The sequence below is a fragment of the Echeneis naucrates genome, chromosome 11 (genome assembly GCF_900963305.1).
Source record: "Echeneis naucrates chromosome 11, fEcheNa1.1, whole genome shotgun sequence".
NCBI lineage: Eukaryota > Metazoa > Chordata > Actinopteri > Carangiformes > Echeneidae > Echeneis > Echeneis naucrates.
The window spans coordinates 7077874-7098928 of NC_042521.1; the positions used below are offsets into that span (position 1 = coordinate 7077874).

At 40.6% G+C, this 21055-nt stretch overlaps 2 protein-coding genes across 2 annotated transcripts; one reads left to right on the plus strand and one right to left on the minus strand.

Annotated features, from left to right (window-relative positions):
* Positions 1–19: 19 nt before the first annotated feature.
* On the plus strand, positions 20–10842 carry recql4 (RecQ helicase-like 4). The gene is made up of 28 exons (XM_029514402.1): positions 20–347; positions 648–681; positions 793–890; positions 1137–1283; positions 1415–1563; positions 2131–3196; positions 3306–3388; positions 3470–3569; positions 3794–3959; positions 4280–4396; positions 4539–4703; positions 4947–5039; positions 5139–5275; positions 5413–5496; positions 5662–5850; positions 6351–6533; positions 6647–6848; positions 6942–7135; positions 7318–7401; positions 7486–7623; positions 7736–7819; positions 7992–8280; positions 8554–8683; positions 8814–8980; positions 9135–9312; positions 9691–9844; positions 9944–10052; positions 10598–10842. The coding sequence occupies exons 1-28, from the start codon at positions 264–266 to the stop codon at positions 10717–10719; spliced, it is 4746 nt and encodes a 1581-aa protein (XP_029370262.1). The 5' UTR covers positions 20–263; the 3' UTR covers positions 10720–10842.
* Positions 10843–13615: 2773 nt separating this feature from the next.
* Positions 13616–20199, minus strand: slc39a4 (solute carrier family 39 member 4). Its single transcript, XM_029514626.1, has 13 exons — positions 20172–20199; positions 19863–20076; positions 17995–18297; positions 17004–17205; positions 16596–16822; positions 16041–16224; positions 15654–15826; positions 15309–15488; positions 14908–15006; positions 14692–14746; positions 14443–14595; positions 14162–14349; positions 13616–14075 (listed from the first exon to the last, which is right to left on the minus strand). The coding sequence occupies exons 2-13, from the start codon at positions 20067–20069 to the stop codon at positions 13947–13949; spliced, it is 2100 nt and encodes a 699-aa protein (XP_029370486.1). The 5' UTR covers positions 20070–20076; positions 20172–20199; the 3' UTR covers positions 13616–13946.
* Between the last annotated feature and the right edge of the window lie 856 nt (positions 20200–21055).

The following is a 21055-nucleotide window of genomic DNA, read 5'->3' on the forward strand; positions in this document are numbered from 1 at the left end:
GTTACGAACTGCTAACATGTCAGTAACTTTAACTAACCAAAGCAGGAGACGCTAAAACAAGTCACGGTTACTAAATATACAAAGTTTTCGCTTCCGGGTTTGAACAAACGTGAAGAATGGCCTTCGCTTCGCCTTCGGTTTGTGTCGTTTGTAGACTTCCCCGTCGGTGCAGCGGTCTGCTGGAGTCTTAGCCCGCTTCGTTTAGGCAGCATTAAAAAAAAAAAAACAACAAAAACAAAAAACAAAGCTGCTAAAGAGTCTTCATGGACAGATACAACGAGCTGAAGCTGCAGCTGAAGGGCTGGGAGCTGAGCTTTGTCAGGGAGCACCACAGGAAACCCAGCAAGGTGGGCCACAACAACAACACAACAACAACAACAACAACAACATGGCATATTTAAGTGCTTTTTCTCCATCCTGGTTGTGTTTGCCACAGTGTTTACTCATTACACTGCTGCACATGTTTCATTCACGCATATAAGTCTGATATTGTCAGACATTAGAAAGTCAGTCACTTTCAGTTGTTTCAATATCGACATTATTCTCAAAATTGAGGCTTAATCTATCGATTTCAATGCATCATCAATACAATAAATGTATTTTGTGTTGACTGATCGTTTAACATCATCATGCTGTTTGATTTCCAGGAGGATATTGATCAAGCTCCAGAAGAGACCCGGAGTGAGTACGGCCATTCAGTTGCCTTACAGATAAACAGATTGCATTTTCTTTTGGATGATGGATCAGCTGTTTACGTAGAAATAAACATCACTTTGTGTGCCTGTATTTCAGAGCTCTATAAAGAATATCGCAATTTAAAGCAAGCCAAAGAGAACAGCAGCAGCAATGCAGCCAGCCAAAGCACTGAGCAGTCCAGATCTGCAGCTGAGGTTTGTGACTGTGGGTCTCTTTATGTTTATTCTGTACTTGCGTGCTTCTGTGTATAAATCTGTTAATGCTGCTAATGCAATGATATAATCTGTGTTCACATTAGAACTTAAACAACTTCTGCTTTTATTGTCAGATCTGGCTTCTATCCTTTTATATACATATATATTTTTTTATATTCTCTTGTTGTTTCTCCCTTTCTTATTGTTTGCTTACTGTCTTATTCTGTATGTTGTCTCTCTGTTCAGGATTCAGACTGTTGGGGTGCCCATCTCAATCGCAGTATGATGCCACAGTCTTCTCCAAAACTGACATCCCAGGACAGAAACAATCTTAAGGCCTCAGCTCAATACTATGGCCTAAAACTTAAGAACAACCTTGTTGCACTCAGTAAGGTGAGACACACTTTATGGTTTCATTGAGAGAGACAACCTGGGCTTTACCACTTCACAAAGATACAGGACATTAACAATCCCTCTTTTGGATTTGGTGCTGTTGTTATGATTTACTTTTTCTCTTATTCCAGGAAAAACCTGTCTCTCTGAAGAAATCGGTCCTTCCTGGTCGGATGCCTCTAAACTCTTTAAAAGGTGGACAGAGTAGTCAGACAAATAATGCTGCTGCTACTGACAAGACCACATCAATTGTCCCCAAATCCAGCCCCTTCTCACCAAGGTAATTAAATTAACGAAAGGATTTTAATACTAACACAATTTTACCAGCTCATTATTCACAGTTACATTTATAATCAGATTTTCTTGGACAAAAATTTAACTGCAATTAAGTCTGTAACTAATGAGTGTTGTCATTATTAATTTATCTTAGAATTATTTTTTAAATAATATCCAAATGTACAAGATATTGATACAAAAAGAGAAACAGACAGTCCTCACATTTAAGTGACATCAGTGGAATGTTTTGGTATTTTTGCTTCATAAAATAACTGAAATGAGGAATCAATCATGTGATTATATTTGTTTGGAATAATGAATCAAATAGTTAGAATTTTAATATTACACTGACAGTAAAGTACGCAGACTCTGCTGTCTGATGATTATTTTAAGTTTATTTTAAGTTTTATGATTGTTAAGCATCCAACAATTTTTTAATTATTAAATTAACAATTATTAAATAATTGTAGATGCATATCACATTGTGTTTCTTTAATAAACAAGCTGTATAAAACGATATAAACTACATAAAAATGTCAGGTAATGACTCTACCACCATCCTTGCTCACAGAGGAGGTACTTGCCTTGGGTCCCTGGCTTCAAAGACACAACATCCAGAGGAACCTGAAGTGCCGTTTGAACCATTTGAATCTATCAGAGAGTTTAGTGATGAACCTTCAGATGATGCCCGTTGGGGTTCTAGTGGTAGCAGTGTGGATAATAATAGTTCGAGTTGTGGCAGCAAAGTCATCAGCTCACAAAATCAAAACAGCTCTAGTGTAACTCCCTCTTCAGCCAGACCTTCTCCCTTGTTGTCATCTCATCCATGTAATGTAGAAGCTTCAAGAGAAGATGTTAGAATCAAGGGAACATTAGAGGATAGTACAGGAACCCCAGCAGAGAAAGAAGAGCATGTTGAGACATTTGGAACTTCACCTCGAGTCGTTGGTCTTTCGAGGAGCAGCCTGCAGGTTCTTGGAGGTTTCAGAGGAGTTATAGGAAATAAGGGAAGTGAAAGAAAACCCTCTCCAGCAAGTATGCTGAGTTCTGTCGACAGGAAGTGGTTAGAGAGATGTCAGGTGTTTGGTGAAATGGGGGCTGAGGAGAAACCTGGAGCAGGCAACCAGGAGATAGGTGGAAAGGTAGAGAGAGAAGCAGGAAAGGGAGAAATAGATACAGATGGAGAAAGAAGAGGGACAACAAGCTTGGGAAGAAATGAAAGCTCAAATAGCATTACCAGTACAAAAGTAGACAGTGACACTGCACCAAAACCCGTTAAACAACCCACTAGAAAAAACAGAGGAGGAGCAGAGGGAAAAGTGAAAAGTAAAAGATTCGAAGAGATTGAAGGACAGCCAACACCACCTCCAATACTGGAGGGTGATGGTGAGACTACGACTGAGTCCAAAGATACAAAAAAGAAAGGGAGGAAGAGGCAAAGGGAAGGAGATGATATGGAGGGAGACGCAACACAGGAGGGAGGAGTGAAAAAGAAGAGAAGAAATGGCAAGAAGAAAGAGGAGAGCTCTGGACTGAACCCCAGCCCGGCTAAGGAAGGCAAGAAAAGGAAAGCCAAGAAAACTGGAGAGGTAGATGGAGAGGGAGAGGAGGAGAAACAAACTAAGGTACCAAAAGAGGTGAGCAGTAGAAGCTATATCCAACTTATCATTCTGTATGTTGTTTCATATTATTTTTCAGCAAATGTATACATTGAAGAATAACAGAGAAGGTATAATTTTTCTTAAGATGCCTCAAGAAAACCTGTTAGGAGAAGTAGAGGAGGAGTTTGAAGCAAAGAGAAGGTATCGGTCGCTGCCTGTCAGAGGCAGGTGAGTTCTTTCACAGCACTGCACTACAAATTTGTTGCCGTGTCTCTTTTTCTTGCCTTTCATCTTCTTTTAATTTCACAGAAGCATGAAAAGTGCAGAGGGTAACTATGTGAAGATTAATCTGAAGAAGAAATCTCACGTTAGAGGATATGCACTGAGAGGGGTAGCTTTACGCAAACAGGTGAATTTTCTCTCTGTGTGTGTGTGTGTGTGTGTGTGTGTGTGTGTGTGTGTGTGTGTGTGTGTGTGTGCGTGTGTGTGTGCGTGCGTGCGTGCGGGATCCTCCTATATGTTGATGTGTCTGTGACTTATTTCTAGTGGTCAGAAATCTGTTAAATCTGAAAAAGCAGCCTTGTTTATTGTTGAATATACTATTCATATGTGTAACTCTTGTGTATGCCTCAGTTGTACATGCAGAAATTCCAGTTGAAAGGGGAACGTTTTGGTGGAGGTGCTGGAGGTTTTGGCAGAGGAAGGAGAGGAGGCTTCAGAGGGGGGCTCAGTCGACAGGGGGACACCTGCTACAGGTGTGGGGGGACCGGACACTGGGCCAGCGACTGCAGGGGACGAGGTAATACAGCACATAATACGTAATGCATAATGATGCTTTCATTTCGTCGTGTGATGACAATAGCAAATTTAAACGAAACAATTTTTTTAAATAGACCAATACATTGTTGAATAAATGAAACGTACACAACAGGGTGACCACCTGTTGTATTAGCGACCTGTGAATTTCCACGACAGGGTTGGAGAGTGAGAAATTCATTTGGGGGGGTCATTGTTTGTACCACAATGTATTAACTGGTGATTATGAACAGTGTTAGATGATGATGTATCCTGTCTGAAAAGCTGCCCTGATGAAAAACAAATACGTCTGAACTTTTGTAGTCGCTCCCCCTCCACCTCCTGTTTCTGAGGAGAAACCTCTTGAAGAGGAGCCATTTGAGCTGCCAACCCTGGAGGAGGTAGCAAGGGCAACAGGAACATTGCGATCTCAGTCACTCGGTACGTCAGTTGATCCTTTCATCTCAAGTGACCAGGATCTTTGTTCTTTGATGTTGTCAAAAAAATGCTTGAAGAAGAAGAAACTTTAAAATACTTCAGCGTTTGTCATATTTGTGTGACTCCTGATGTGTTTGCATTGCAGTATCATCTCACAGTGTCAGTGAAGAGCAGCACCAAGAAAATGAAGCTGATTGTAAGCATCAAGATGAAGTGTTGTTGAATGTGACTCGTCCTGACTACGAACGTCCGGCTCCTCCACCACCGATGAAACCACTGTGTCATCTCTCAGATGATGGAAAAGTCCAGGGTAAACATAAACATGTAACTGCCAGAAATTTTCAAAATGGGGCGAGTAGACTCTCACCTTTTCTGAAGATTTGTTTAAGTTAAGTGTGTGTGTGTGTGTGTGTGTGTGTGTGTGTGTGTGTGTGCGCGTGTGTGTACGCGCGTGTGTGTGCGCGCGCGTGTGTGTGTGCGCGCGTGTGTGTGCGCGTGTGTGTGTGTGTGTGTGCGTGTGCGCGTGTGTGCGTGTGTGCGTTCGTTCGTTCAGCCGCACCTGCAGCGGTGTATGAAGCTCTGCAGGACCTCGGCTATAAGTCTTTTAGACCAGGACAGGAGGAGGCTGTCATGAGGATCTTGTCAGGTATGTAAATACACAAAACTCACAACACATGCCCTGTCTGTAGGTAGTTTTATCTGTGTAGCTTTAATCTGTATTCTTGCGCTCTCTGTCTCTCATCAGGTCTCTCTACCCTGGTAGTGTTATCTACTGGAATGGGTAAATCCTTGTGCTATCAGCTGCCAGCCTACCTGTACGCTCAGAGGTCGCAGTGCATCACACTGGTCATTTCACCTCTCGTCTCACTAATGGATGATCAGGTAATCATTCATATCAAGAAATCAGCCAACATTGTGATGTCAGTAATCATACTTGAAAGTCACAGAGCAAACATAACGTCTCTGTAAAACAGCAATGCAGCAGGTCTCATATTGTTGTCAATGCCATCTGTTTCCAGCTGTCTGGCTTGCCGGCTAAGTTAAAAGCAGCTTGTATCCACTCCAACATGACGATGAAACAGAGAGAAGCTGCCATCGAAAAGGTGATTCACATTAGAAATATATATCATTACACCTTTTAGTTTTAATCCAAGTAATCTATGTCCAGACTGTGAGTTTACTAACTGTTCTGGACCATTTGGTTAAACATGATCTTCATCAACAGATGGAGATGCCACAGTTATTTTGTTTGTTCTGTTTTTGTTCAGGTGAAATCGGGCCAGGTGTGTGTGTTGCTCCTCTCTCCAGAGGCGTTGGTTGGTGGAGGTGGTTCAGGTGCAGGATGTCTTCCCAGTGCTCAGGAGCTCCCTCCTGTGGCCTTCGCTTGTATAGATGAAGCTCATTGTGTCTCTGAGTGGTCACACAACTTCAGACCCTGTTACCTGAGGCTCTGTAAGGTGGGTGAATGATTGTGTGTGCATTTATGTTTGAATCATCTATCTTGTTATGAAATATAATCTTAATTAAGGGAAAAATTCATTTGATTGTTACTAGACAATATACAGAAAGAAAATATGAAGAGCCCAATCTATGGCACATCCACAAAGAATGCTGAGTGTGAACAGTAAATTATAAAAGCTTTTTCAAGATGTGTCTGATATTGAAGATTAAGAAAAAATTCTTCATAAATTTAGAAAATGGTCAGTTCCTGGTTTCTATTGTTTCTTATTATGCCTTATTTTCCCTACTTCCCTACAATATTGACGTTTTAATTTTATTCAGTATATATAAGTTTTGATCTCATTTCGCATGATAGCTCAAAAATCCTCAGCATCAGTGTTGGTCTGTCTCTCACAATTGATTTGTATATGCACCATAAATGATGCAAGATTGTGTTGATAAGATGATTGTCATACATAAGTTTGTGATTAGATTTTGTGTGCGTGTGTGTTTGTAGGTACTCAGGGAGCGTTTGGGAGTGCGGTGTTTATTGGGACTTACTGCTACAGCCACGCTGTCCACTGCTTTGGATATTGCTCAGCATCTGGACATCACCGATCAAGAGGGCATTGCAGTCAGATCTGCAGCAGTGCCTCCTAACCTCCATCTGTCTGTGTCCATGGATAAGGAGAAGGATCAGGTTTGTTGATGTGTCTCTGAGTGTGATTATGCATGCCTGTAATCATGCTCCTTTCATGGTCATCAAATATTTTATTTTATTTATTTATTTTTTACCTCTATCTTCATCCTCAGGCATTGGTGTCCTTGTTGAGAGGTGATCGCTTTGGTTGTCTGCACTCCATCATCGTCTACTGCACCAGAAGAGAGGAGACTTCTCGTGTGGCTGCTCTGCTCAGGACCTGCCTGCAGGGAGTGCTGGTTAAAGAAAACAAACAAGCGAATGGCAACAGCCAGACGCAAGACAGCCCTGCAGGACAGAGGAAGAAGGAGCTTGGTAAAGGAAGAATAGTGAGGAGAAATAGCCAACAACATTTATCAAAAATCATTAACCTCATGTTTTGGAATTGCCATATCTTTCTGTATTCAGCAAGGAAGAAGATCCGTAAACCGCTAAAATGGCAGGCTGAGTCATATCACGCCGGCCTGTCAGCATCAGAGCGCCGTCGTGTCCAGAACAACTTCATGTGCGGGGAGCTTAGAATAGTGGTTGCCACTGTGGCATTTGGCATGGGCCTTGACAAATCTGACGTCAGCGGTATCATCCACTACAACATGCCAAAGGTGTGTGGTCAGTGACTAAGGAACTCTTGCTTGTGATTTGGAGATAGAAGGGGAAGGTGAAAAATGCTGCCTAAAATTCGGATCACCTCATTAAAAATATTGAATTATATCTTAAACCCAGACATCGTAATAAAGCCCAAATCCTGTCTTTGTTTTCTCTAACTTATAATTTGTTTTTGTAGAGTTTTGAGAGCTATGTTCAGGAGATTGGTAGGGCAGGGAGAGACGGTGAACCGGCCCACTGCCACCTCTTCCTGGACCCTGAGGTGAGAATTAAACTGGTTTCCTGGCAGCTGTCTGGTTTAATTTTCTTTCTATCTGACTTTCACTGCCTGTGTATTTATTTTCAGGGTGGAGACCTCCATGAGCTCCGACGTCATATCTATGCAGACACAGTGGATTATTACACAGTAAAGAGGCTGGTCCAGAAGGTTTTCCCTCCATGCAAATGTAAGCAGATATACCAGAAACATCAGGAACTCACCAAGGTAACTGTGTGTGTGTGTGTGTGTGTGTGTGTGTTAGTGCCGTCAGTGAAAGTCTTTTTGAGTGAAACATTTTTGTTCAATAAAAAGGCGGTGTATCTACCTGTATGTGTAGGATGTTGAGGATGCTGAGCTCTTGGAAATGATGGATGTGTGTGATCAGGAGAGCAGCCTGAACCCTTCCTCTGCTGCCGTACAGGTAATTCAATTGCTTTACGACGTACCTTTTAGTTTCTTTTTAACAATTTAAATGTAGTTTAAAAAAAAGGAAATTGAATAATTAGAATCAAAAGCAGAATCAAAAGCAGAATAAGGTTTATAATGATGAATTTAACAAGTAAGCATTTTTATGAACTTATTTCTATTGCAAGGAGACATCACATTGTGATTCAGTGGAGTTACCTGTCCATGAAGGCGGAAGTGAAGGCATGGAAAAGGAGGAGGAAGAGAAGAAGGCGAAAGAGGAGCAGGCAACAGAAGATGAGGGAAGTGACGTTTCAGTGAAGCATGTGAAGGATGTGGATGTGAAGGCAACCAATGATTGTCTGAGAGACTACAAAGGAGGGAGCAGTGGTTGGCCCAAAGAGCGAATGTGTCACATGCACGAGAGGGCGATTCCCATTCAACAGACTGTGGAGGCTCTTGACATCACAGAGGAAGGTGAGAGGAAACACACACAAGGGCAGATAAATAACAAATGAATGAAAACACAAAGTATTTTTGTAGTAGTGTATGGTGAGTTTTAGACTCAAGACTCAAGCCAAATTCAGCCTTAAAACGATGGGTTCAATCAAAACTTGTGAATCAAGAGTACAGCATGTTTAGCTTTGGCTGTGATGATCCAAATGAACAATCTCAGTAACAGCAGAAACACTAAACAAGACCACACAAGTGGAACAAACGCAGTTGTTGTTGTTTTTCTGTGTATATCAGGTGTGGAAACACTGCTGTGCTACCTGGAGCTGCATCCTCAGCGCTTTGTCGAACTTCTCCACCCCACCATGTCTGCGTGTAAAGTCAGCTGCTACGATGGACCCAGGCAGCTCCAGAAAATCACTAAAATGTAGGAAATGTTTGGTCCTCTGAAAGCTACTCTGGTGCTGACAAAAGTGTTATTGGATAGTTTTTAATTAATCATTCGCTATATTAAAATGAAATCAGGGTTATTTTATTCCAGTCTCTCCTGTCCACAGCTGTCCTCCGGTCGCTGTGGTTCTGGCCAGAAGGCGGATGGCAGGTGAGCGGGTGGAGAATTATGATCAGCTGGAGTTCGATGTTGTCGAGGTTGCGGACACTATGGGATGGCAGCTACCTCTTGTGAAGCGAGGACTCAGACAGCTGCAGTGGAGCACTGATAGAGGTTTGTTTGTGAACCATAGAAAATATAATTGACCATAATCTGCAGATATTTAGTTTATGAAAAAAAGTCGCAGAATATCAGGGATATTTGTTTTCACTGTCTCAGAAAGGGAGCAGTGCTGATACAATGCTGATGATTTTTTTTTTACTTACAGCCGGCGGGCGTAGCGGTGTCCACGTCGAATTCTCCTCCCTGTCTTTCTACTTCCGTTCCTATGGAGACTTTAGTGATGAGGAGATGGATGAAGTCTGTCAGTTCCTCCATAATCGAGTGCAGGACCAAGAGCATACTCAGCTATACCAGCTGACCACCTGTTTTAAGTCCTTCAAGAGGTACACACTTTTTAAAGTTGCAATGTATCTCTCTCCACTTAAATCAGTCTTTAGCTATTTAATCTTCTTATGTGTTGTTGTTTTTTTTTTTTTTTTTCACACCAGTGGGGAAAAAAAAATAGGAGAATGTCTTCAGATCTTTGGGGTTGGTGGGTTAATATTAATGTTAGTTAATGTATTGGTTGCAGTTTATTCTGTACATTGGGACTGACATTACCAAATCTATTTTGTTTTGGTAAATCCCACCTTTTGCTTAATTAATTCCAGTAATTAATCAATAAAGTTGCAAATAACTGACGGGTTATTTAAAATCAATGAAGAGGGAGAAGTGACTGAAAACACTGTTTGTGTGTGTCTTTGTGTGTCTGGGTTATCCAGTGTCGCCTTCCAAAGTGTTTTGTCCTGTGTTGATGAATTGGATGTGAGTCGCAGTCTGCAGCTGAAGGGTCTTCTGTCTGAGTACTTTGACAAGAGGCGGGACCGAGGTCAAGCACTCAGACCAGTGGACATTGAAGAGCTTGAAAAATACAAGGTGAAACTCACAAGATGTTTAGCATCGTTTTTGCTGAATGTGTGCCTTGAATGCTGTGAGTTCTTGTGAGGGTTACCTTTTTTTTGTGTTTGTTTGTAGCTTTTGGACTGGGAGGGTCAGATCAGGGCAGACATCAGAAGTTTTCTTGCCAACCGGAGTGATGAGAAGTTTTCTGGAAGAGCAGTTGCTAGAATCCTTCATGGCATAGGTAAGAGCACAGAAACCCCAAATAATCTAACCACCATAGTCTCTGTGGACCTGTAGAGGGCATTATAGAGCTAATAGTGAAACGAACTGGCTGAAATACCATAAGGTATTTCCATAAGGATTTTAGTTTGTATCTGTTTTGCTTGTTTTCTTTCTCCATCTGTTCAATCTGACATCAGTTTTTATAAAGGATCTTATAAGGTGCTAATAATATGATGAACTGTGCATACTGTGTTGCTTGGAAGTCATATACTCTATTATTATTTTCCTATCTACTCAGATTGCTCTCTTCTTACCACTTATTTATCATCATCTACATCTTTCAACATTATAGCATCCTCAGCTTCTTTTTTACCTCATCACAAATCAATAGCCTGCGGGTGACGCCACCATCTTTTTTGTCCTCATTTCTATTTCACTGGGTCGCCAGAAGAGAAGAATCAGGGCTGATCCTATCCCTGGCTAAAGTTGATTTATTTTCTTTGAACAAGCGTTGATACCTAAATTAAAGACATTCATATAGCTGAGGTGAAATATGTCTTTCAGGCAGTCCGTGCTATCCTGCTCAGACCTATGGCAGAGATCGACGCTTCTGGAGGAAATACATCAAGTTTGATTTCAACCAGCTCATCAGACTGGCCACTCAGGAGATCATCGCCTTTAAGTGACTGACCAAATGTGAACATACAAAGTGCATTTGTGGATCAGTAGAGATCAATCGTCTGTTTTGACTGAATTTTGCCACAAAACACCTTACATGTGACTTTCATTCAGCCGCAGTTCCTCCAGTGTTAGTGTTTTGTAAGTGTGCTCGATCTTGGTAAGTGTTTTTTGTAGGCTGTAATTAAATAAAATGTTTCTATTTTTCTACTTCTTCTTGCTTTGACTGGCATATTTACAATATTCTAGTGTCTTTTTCAGGAAGTAAAGGAAAAAGGAAAGTAAGTAATGATTTTTACTTTTTCCTCATAGAAAAGGTCTTATCTGGGATTTAGTGGGTTTGGTTTTCCGTGTGACCCAGAAATGACCTGAAAGGGTAGAAAGCAAAGACATAAGAGCAAAACGATGAAGTCATTCCGTCTACCACCCTGTGTAAATTAAGGAAGAAACACAGAGTGAAGCAAACACTGGCCTGTATTAATTTGGATACCACATGACTTGTTCAAAAAATGTGTTATGTGTCTCTTTCTGATCTCAACAAATCCTTTACGTCCATTTGTTAAACATTTTCTCAACTTCAACTGACACACCTGGATCTTGTAAATCATAAACTTTAATGAGGGATTTAACTGCTCCATGTTTCCATAAAGTGCAGTGGTGGAGTGAGCAATTCACTTTATGGAGTTAAATTAAGTAGAATTTTGGAGCAGCATGACCTGATTGTCTCTGTGAATTTAATCTCTTTCTGCCATGTTTTCCTAGTTTGAAAATGTATAAGAAAGGAACCAGCTGATCCCGCCTTCTGTAGCACGTCTGCAAAGGAGAGTAGTGCAAATACATTTCCTGAAAAAAATATAAAATATTTGGCATTTTGGGAAGATAGTTAATTTGCCTCCCTTCAAAGTGAATGGTTGGGGTGGGGTGGGTGGGGCATGATAACTATTGCATTTTCAGATTTGAACCTGACCTTTGCATATTTGCCTTGACACCATGTTGGGCAACACTGATCGATGCACAACAACGAAACTCCATCCTGAGAAGTGTTTATTCCTTAACTTTATTTTAAGGTGTACCTTGTCCCCTCTCTAGCAGCTGGGATTAGTGCTAATAGCAGTATAGATAGTGGATGGATGGTGTTTTATTGGCAGGAGAAAGAAACACAGGGGTAAAGCACATAACTGAGTACAGTTGAGACAGACTTGGCACTGTGGGAAATGACCAGTGGAACCATCTATATGATGTCGCCAATTGTCATGATAAAAACTGTGGTAACGCTGACGTTACTCATCACCTCCCCTCCCCTCAATTACAGTCATTCAGTCTTGCCACTCGTATTTGCCTTTGAGATCTACGTGGAACATGCAGATCTCCAAAATGTAAACAGGTTGCTTAATGCTCCTTCTTTTAGTCCTTTATACTTTCTTTTATATCCTTGTAAATCACTGATAATCCAGATAAGGGAGTCTCTGTTCCTTCGCTATTTGGCCTTTTCTATCAGTGAAATCAGAATGTATTTTTTAAACACTACTTGTAAAAGGCATATCTTCCAGGATAATTCAGTTTAAGGTGTTATTTTGGACTGCTTTACTGAAATATCAACATGACTCAAGAGGCTCATTAAACCTGTTTATATGTTCTGTAGGAGTCCAGAGTGACAGGTGCCAGGTTGTAAAGCTGATGGAGGAAGATCCAGTTTCCCTACGTCAGCAGCCACACGCTGTAAACTCTGTAATTAGTTACATTTGACACATGCTGACGGTTTCAACACACTGCCTATATCTTGCCAATTCTTAAATTGGTAATTTGGTCTGAGAGAAAGTACACACTACTAATGGTACTTACTGTATTAATGCCAGCATGTAAACATACATTGTGTTTTCAGAAATTAGCCAGACTCCTTCATTTTCCCACATTTTGCTATGATGTGGCTCTGAGTATCACATTATGTCACACTTTCCCCCATTCTGATGTTTTATGTGAACATTACTGAAACTCCTTTTAAAGCACATGATTGGTTGATTGTATGAATGCACAGATAAGCAGGTGTGCTGATGTTCCTAATGAAAAGCTCACTGAATGTATGTTTCTCTCTCTGTGCGATGATTTGTCAGTGGACTCTGTCCCTACTGAAGACAGTCACATAACCTGTAAATTGACAAGATTCGAAGAAATGGACCTTTGTCTTCGTTTGCGCAAAGATTACAAATTACTTTTTACATTTTTTTTGTCATACCAAGGATAGAAAGTCAAAGAGAAGACATGATTTACTTTGTAAAATTGTCCGTTTTAAAAGTTTTAAACAGGCATTTCATATTTTATTGAGAACTTTCAGAACCAATATTAAAATGTAATTTTATATTCATCAAAGACTCAAAGAAGAAAAGGCAAAAGCCCAAAGTACTGCAGGAAAGGAGTTAAAGCAATTTTGATTTCTTCTTACCCAAAGTTAAAAAGTTAAAAAGTGCCTAAAGTCTTTATTGCTGCTGCTCAGGACAAACAAATACAGGAATGCCCATAAAGAGATAAAATTTTATTAAAATTTTCAATCATAGAAATACAAAAGGCCACACTTTATATCCCAACATATTAATATTTTCTATACATTTACATTCACCATAATTTGTGTTGACATTTTTTGTTCAACCAATATCATTTCTCCACTGTCGATCTTTGGCAAGGTTTTTCTTCTTTTTCTTCTTTTTCTGCGCCTATATTCTTGTTCATTCTTGTTCGTGACTCAACAACACATTTTATAAAAAGCGTAAAAAGAAGAACTCTGTAGAAAGTTGTATCTTTCAACTATATCTCAAAGGGAACCAACACATGTACAGCATGTTCTTTCATTTTTGTCTTTTGATATTTATTAGAGCTGCAAAAAAAAAAAAAAAAAACACACAAAGAATAGAGTGTCAAATGAGAGTTTGGTTTAATAAATCGTCCCGTTTTCATCCGATTCTGTCCACTACAGAGGTTTATTATCTTAAGATTTGTTGAAGCTGTTATAGAGGTGTTTCCTGGTTTGCGGTATTGTGTTGGATTTCATTATGTGGATGTGGTAAAATACCTCAAAGATTTCCTTCCCTGCAGCAATGAATCAAATCTATGAGAAAGTTCACAGGAAGGACACTGTTTCATTTTTCTGCATTAAGCAAGCGAAGGGATTTGAAATGTGCTGCTATTTTTAATCACTACCAAGAGCCTGTATCATTTTTGTCAATGGGACTAAGGAGCAGTGTTAAAAACTGATGCTCTCCTCGTATAGTGACAACAGTAACAGGATACCCCATCCACAGAGGAGGCCGACGTTCTGCAGCAGAAACATCAGCCAGGGTCTCTTGTTGTTGATGTGGATCATGGTGGGAAGCTGGGAAAGACATTGGAGGTGTCATTGTTTTCTGCATATCATTTAAACACAACTCGCTTCTCATTGTCTGTGAAACAAACACTCACCATATCAACCAGTCCCACGTAGAGGAAGAGTCCTGCAGTGATGGCAGCTATCCACTGTTTAGCTGCCAGGTCAGTGGCAACAGACAGACCGATGTACAGGCCGACGAACGAGGTCATGGCGCTGCCGATATTGAAAAGCAATGCCTTGCGGACAGACATGCCGCTGTGCAGCAGGATGGCAAAATCCCCTGGAGAGAAACACATAAACGACAATGGAAAGAAATCAGCAATGAAACGTTCTCATAGCAGATGCTTGCCTGTCCTTTAGCTGTGTTCTTTACCCAGTTCGTGAGGCAGCTCATGACAGAGTACGGCCAGTGACGTAGCCAGACCAGACTTCCATGAGAAGGAGAAAGCTGCACCGATAGCTAAGCCGTCTGCAAAGTTGTGTATCCCGTCACCAATAGTTATCATGTAAGGGAGCAGACGCTGTTCTGCAGAGGCAGACAGACAAAGTTACAATTATAATCGTAAACAGCCACAATCATGAGCACCATTACCACAGCTCCGTGATATCATGCTTTACTCACTTCTGGTAGGCTCTTTTTGTTCTGAAAGATATTTTTGGCCGTCTTCATAGTCAACCTGAAATAAAATCAAACTTAATTTTGTAGAAAACCATCCTTAACAGGTCCTGTTATTGAGGGAAATATTGACATTTTATCCGTTCCATTGTAGTGTGTGCAGGTGAATTGTATCCCCCCCCCAAGCTATAATTATATCAAGTGTTAATGTTTATTTCTCACCAGGTCTGCTTTTGATGCTGATTTATTGTTTTCTTTCTTTTCCTGTTGATACAGCTCTAAAACCCTCCCGTGGTCACAGTGATGAGTCTCTCCTTCTTTCTGAAGAGACAAAATGAAGACAAAGAAAGTCTGTATGAGGAAGAATGATAAACGGAAGAAGCCGTTTAGAACGGTACAAGGTCATTCAGATTCATGCGCCAGAAATAGTTTGAAATTCAGAGTCAAAGTGAAATCATGGGAGACATTTTTTGAATGCGACTGCATGATTAGTTTAAACAGATAAATAGATTGAGATTTTTTTTTTCTCAATTCAAAGTCGTATTCAAAAGACAATATATTAAGCAATATATTCTGTCCATATTTATATTGCTATTAGTATGTACTGGGACAGTTTTTCTTACCCCGTGATGGTGTTGATTATTTTTATGTGTCATCAGAGAGAAGACTGTTTCCATGAGGTAGAAAAAGTAAACCCCAGCTAGCAGAACCAACATCTTGTGGATGTAGTCTGGAGTTTCTTCGTGGTCATGTCCTTCATGGTGACTGTGGCCTTCGTGCGAGTGAACATGCAAACCTAGAAACTGGACACAAAAAGACTCGAGGTGAGAATATGCTGCACAAATAAAATAAGCTCTGGGGTTGCCTGGTGATTGTGAAGAGTACAATATAGCGCAAAGCCTCCACACTAAAGCTAAAATTTAAGTAAAACTGTTTTTCGATGCGGCCTGGTGGTTTTAATCACCTACCATTGGTAGCAGGTGCAGTAAAGCATCTCCAGTCAGTGAGCCAACAGCCAGACTGATGCAAAAATAGATACACAACTGGAACACACTTGTGCAGGAGGTACACAGCAGCAGAAAAATGCCAAGCATGGATGTCAGCGTTATCAGCACATTGGCAATGGTTGCATAGATGTATCCTGCAACAGGACAGGGAATGGAGATCAAAAACATGAGGAATAAGATTAAATATGAATCTGAGCAGACGGAGTCAGATGTTCTTTATCTTTGGTTGTTTTTCCTTTATCAATATTGAAATAAAGGATGAACAGTTGCAACATTCACATTGGTCTATGTTTAGTATTTCCAGTAGTTGAGGCAGGAACACCTTCACTTATGTCCGGACACACTTACTATCGGCCTTGCTGAGCCCATCTGCTTTTGCCTCCTGAGCGGTGTCTACACAGGCTCCACTCAGGATCTGCTGGACAAACGCAGGGCTGAGCCGAGCCAGGTCAGACCGGCCCAGACTGGCAGAGGCAGAGCTGTTGTCTGCCAGACCGAAGATCAGGATCAGCTCTTCAGCCGAGAAGCAGTGCTGTGAGAAACCAAAACCTTTAAGCATTGGATTATTTTTGTTGCCTAGTAATCTGTGAGGGATTTAAGTAAATCTAAAAGTGGCAGTTTCTCACATACTGCATGTTTGCCTTTATTTACGTCACCTACAATGTAATCTGATGTTTATTATTAGTATGGCTGCAATAATTTACAGTTTTTATTATGAGTTATGGTGGCAATTTTTAAGAGCGACACAGTCTTCTGAACCTAAACGTGAGGTTAATCTACGTACTAGTTCTTTTCAACCAACTCGCAGATCCTGAAACAATCAATCAATCTACAATAATATAAAACAGACAAAAGCAGAAAAACTGACAGAAAGATGGTGAAGTTTGTTGTTGGCATACGTACGTGATTCCAGGTACTGTTTCCGTGGTGCCCCTCGTGACGCGCATTGCTGCTCCTGCTCCTTCGTCTTGCACCGCTGTGATCGTGATGAGTGTGTTCGTCCTCATGGTGGTCATGATCATGGTTGTGGTCGTGGTCGTGGTCGTGATCGTGGTCATGATCATGGTCGTGGTCGTGATCATGTTCATGATTGTGGCCGATGTTCAGACTCCTCATAAGAGCTTCCAAAACTGTGGAGCACGAAATGTAAGCGGCCATCAGACTGGTGTGATTAACAAACACAAAGAATTAACACACAGAAAATAAGGATGTGGAAAAAACACACACATTTTTGTGAACAAAAATATTCCAGGAAAATATGGGCATTTTATTAACTCTGTGACAGCAGCTCTGTTTATGCTGGAGATTTACCTTCGACAGTAAAGTTTTCTGACCCCAGGTGCTCCAAGATGTAATCTAAGAAGAAAGTCTCCTCGGGGAGCGACTGGTTGACGAAGCAGCGACCCTGCAGAGCATGATGCAGGACGCGGCCAAAAACTGCACCAGCTTCCATTCCCATGTCTGGTGAGGATTCATTCACTTCTGTTTCAATGTCAGCAGCTCCTACACAGCTCTGGTTACCGTGGCGACGGGGAGAGGAATGGACAAGGAGACAAATGCAGCACATTTGGTTTTACATTTTCAAAACCCTTAAAATACCTTTAAACTAATTATTCACCCTGAGTTCAGTGAACTTTTAACATTTTAAGGCAGCTGGAGAACTTGTTTTGTTAAACTGAGCGAACCTGAAATGATCTGAAGGACATATCTGTGTTAATGACACAGTTAATGTTGGCCATTGTCCAAATTATGGAAATGGTCTTTACCAAATATGCTAAAAATAATATACATTGGACAACAGAGCACAATCGAGTGATATATAGAGATATAAAGTCTGGATACAGGAAATCCATTCTATCCATTCAGAAAAGAATGCCTTCTGACACACAAATGACATTTTTTTTATTGCGCTGACTTGTGATGTGGCTGAGTACAGGGCAAAGCCTAGGAGGTCCAACTGTGGGCATCACGCAGGTATGATAAGATATGTAGAATGATAAAAGAAAAAAGAGTGTAAATTATGGCAGAAAACTACACTTATTCTACATGTGCAGGACTGATGCCTGGAAAAGCATCAGTTTTTAAGAAAAAGGTGATTAACTGCCCTGATTCTGTTACTGAGTCTAATCAGCCTGATCTGATCCGTCCATCAAGATTAGAGTTGATAGATAGATCTATGACAGGAAGTGAAACACCGGCGACAAAGACAGAAAACATAGCGACAACACAGTCTCCTTTGAGGACAGAAAACAAGATTCATTTTTGGGTTTAATGTCTTATTTTGCCGTAGTCATGAGCTCACCTCACACTGCACTGGCACATAGTGGTTGCGAAGCTCTTGAAGCAGAGCTTCTAATCCACGAACGTCGAGGCGTTGGTACCCATGGTGGTCCTGATGAGTGAACTGGCCCAGGAAATGTTTGGTTTCCTCTTTCCACCTCCCCTGTCTCACTGCAGTGCAGACCCGGCCAGGAGAAGCTAGGTAGAGAACGTAGCCGGCAGCAACATCAAAGAACTGCGGGTCGCCTCTGCCTTTTCCACTTTGGTCCCCTCCGTGAATGGAGTGATTAGTGATCAGCTGGTGAACAGCATCTGTAAGATCACACTGCAAGGACAGCAGAATATTAACACACAGAAAAACAAAAACAAGTTTGAAAGTAAGCAGCAGAAGATATGAATTCAATCATCCAGAGAATTTACTCTTTTAAGTAATAATTAGCCTCTATAAAAACACATTAAGAAAAGTAAACTGGTGCAGCAAACGAATCAGTACGCATTCATTTAAACAAACCTTGTTTTTCTTTGTATTATTGATATTCAAAATAGGTAATTTTCTGTTCAAGTCAACATTAAAATCAATATAATTTACACGAGTAATAAGAACTTATAGTTAAACTACATTGGTTATTTTGTTGCCTTTTGTGGGAAACAACATTTCCAGATAACAAGAAATGCGGCAAAAGCACCTGAAACATCAGAGAGGAGGATAAAAAAAAGTTCTTATTATTTTTTTTATTTAAATTTTTATTATTAAATATAATATATTAAATATTTGTCCACGCAGATAGTTTTCAGGCTCTCGGATACTTGGATTTTTAGCCCACCACAAATGAGAAAAAGGTAAGGGAATCATAACGTACTGAGTTTTCTAAAAAGTCACATTAATGAGCACTGGTGGAGATTTTAATGGCATTTTGGGATGTTTTGAAAAAAACATTGATGTTTTTGTTTATGACTCTTTGACATAATGTCAATGTCAGTGTTAAGGAGACATTATAGTGCTTTAATGTGGATCAGACAAGGTTTATTCTCATATTCAACGCGTTTCAGGTTTTCATTATCTGCTATAACACCTCTGACAATGTTCAGAATACATTACAGGCCTGTGTCACGACTGCAAACTCCCGACTAATGCAGCAGTTATTGATATCATACAATCCAAGCTATCGTTTTCATTATACATTCACTGTGTTAACACTTTCCACTTATTAACCCTGAACGGCCTATTCATGTAGATTACAGCAAACATTCAAGAAGTTTTCTCAAAGTTGCCTGCAAATGAGTATAAGTGCGCTTCAAGAAATGAGCACGTTGAACAGGTGTTTTTTTTTTTTTCGAGCTCCTAAGAATTAGAAATAAAAATAAAAAGATTGATCATGTGGATTATTTTTGTTTTAAACTTTGAAACACTCTTGTGACAAACATTTTTCTTTTTTTCGTCCGTACAGATGGAAAGTTTCGCCTTTTTTTGAATCTCTATCTTGGATCAAAATGCACAGAACCACCCGAACCTCCATTAATTTACCATAAAACAAATAGATTGATAAATAAATAAAATACAAACTTTAAGCTTCAGATGCAATTTCATTTCATTTATGTATTTATGAAAGAATAGGCAGAAATCAGTGCACTGAATAAAAAATATTGATCACAGTAATTTTAAGGTTATGATGGAGTCCATCAATCAATCCAAAGTTTTGGCTCCTAACTTTTATAGCGGACTGAATTAATGTGAAAAGTAAATTAACTGAGTGTGAAAATATTCACACAGCTTTGTCTAACGCGTGTGTGTGTGCGGTGGTTGTGGCTGTTGGACCTTGATCCCTCTCCCCACGACCTGCGGGCCTCTGAGCAGCTCTGGGAGCTGCCGGAGGGGTTCATAAAACTTACCTTTCCACACGACACTTCGGCACACTGCACACGTTTCTGCAGAGTATTAAAGACGGAGCCAAGAGACTGCCAGGTCAGAAAGTCCTGTCCCGGAAACACGGTGTCCTCCACCGCATCCACGTAAGCCCCGTCCCCACCGGCAGAAGCCGGCACAGAACCGAACAAACCCCAGAACAAAGGGAGGAGGAAGAGCCCGGAAGAAAACATCTTTAGACTGAAATGAAATGAAAGGAGTTTTTAACGCTAAGAAACAATGAAATCAACCCAAAGAAAGACCATAAAAATAAAATAAAATGCAAAGATACACACAGCTGCTGCTCCAAGGTTTTTCTGCAGTGGAGAGTTGGCTCAAAGCTGATCAGTTTAAAACCACTGCAGTTTCACTGCACCTGCACTCTGGCTCCTGATTGGCTGACGCTCATGTCTCGTGCACTGTGTTAAACCTATTGACACCTGAACAGATCATCTGCAGGCCTGTGTGACACGCACATCTGTCTGACAGGAGACATTAAAGATGATCGCAGCACATATTATATCATCGACATTAGACCGATTTGAATGGAGGGAGTAGGATGTTCGGACTAACCCCGGCCTCTCTCACTGCTGCCAAACACATCAAAGACGGCTGCAACATATTTAAAATAGATCCAGATTTACCGATCATTGCTCTTTTTCTAGAAGATCGACATCATTTATTTATACAATAAGTACTCTCTGTTTATTTATTGGAGTTTGTCAAAGACAGTTTCTGAGTTCTGTTTAGCACAGGAGATACAGGACAGTACAGGCCCATCAGTCCAAATAGTCACAGTTTATCTCTTTGCGTGGATAGAACAGATAAATGAAAAATATAACAATGTGTTCAAACGGTGTGCTGTAGGACATAATTGGCTGCATATTTGGCTGACGTTGAAATGAAGCAGGTGGAAAATACTGTGTTTTGATCTGTTTTGGTGTGTTGCCACAGTTGTCGTCCGTACTTATCAACTATGACGGAACAAGACGTGACAGAGGCCAAATGTGTCATAAACAAGTTAACAAAACACTGAGTCGAACAAAGTTTTATTTAATGCATCAGCTAAAAAAGGTCAAGACAATGACGTGGTCTGTTCATTCTGCTGGGTTCAGCTGTTTGGCTCCCTTTTCGTGCTCTCACTGGCCGTGTGACTGCAGACTAGCTCTGTAATGCACAG

Coding starts and splice junctions, on each gene's coding strand:
- recql4 (XM_029514402.1), top strand. CDS start 264: ATGGACAGATACAACGAGCTGAAGCTGCAGCTGAAGGGCTGGGAGCTG. Junction 6,534..6,646: donor TGGATAAGGAGAAGGATCAG/GTTTGTTGATGT, acceptor CTTCATCCTCAG/GCATTGGTGTCCTTGTTGAG. Junction 8,281..8,553: donor TCTTGACATCACAGAGGAAG/GTGAGAGGAAAC, acceptor TGTGTATATCAG/GTGTGGAAACACTGCTGTGC.
- slc39a4 (XM_029514626.1), bottom strand. CDS start 20,069: ATGTTTTCTTCCGGGCTCTTCCTCCTCCCTTTGTTCTGGGGTTTGTTC. Junction 16,225..16,595: donor GAAACAGTACCTGGAATCAC/GTACGTATGCCA, acceptor GGTTTCTCACAG/CACTGCTTCTCGGCTGAAGA. Junction 14,350..14,442: donor TGAGCTGCCTCACGAACTGG/GTAAAGAACACA, acceptor GTTTCTCTCCAG/GGGATTTTGCCATCCTGCTG.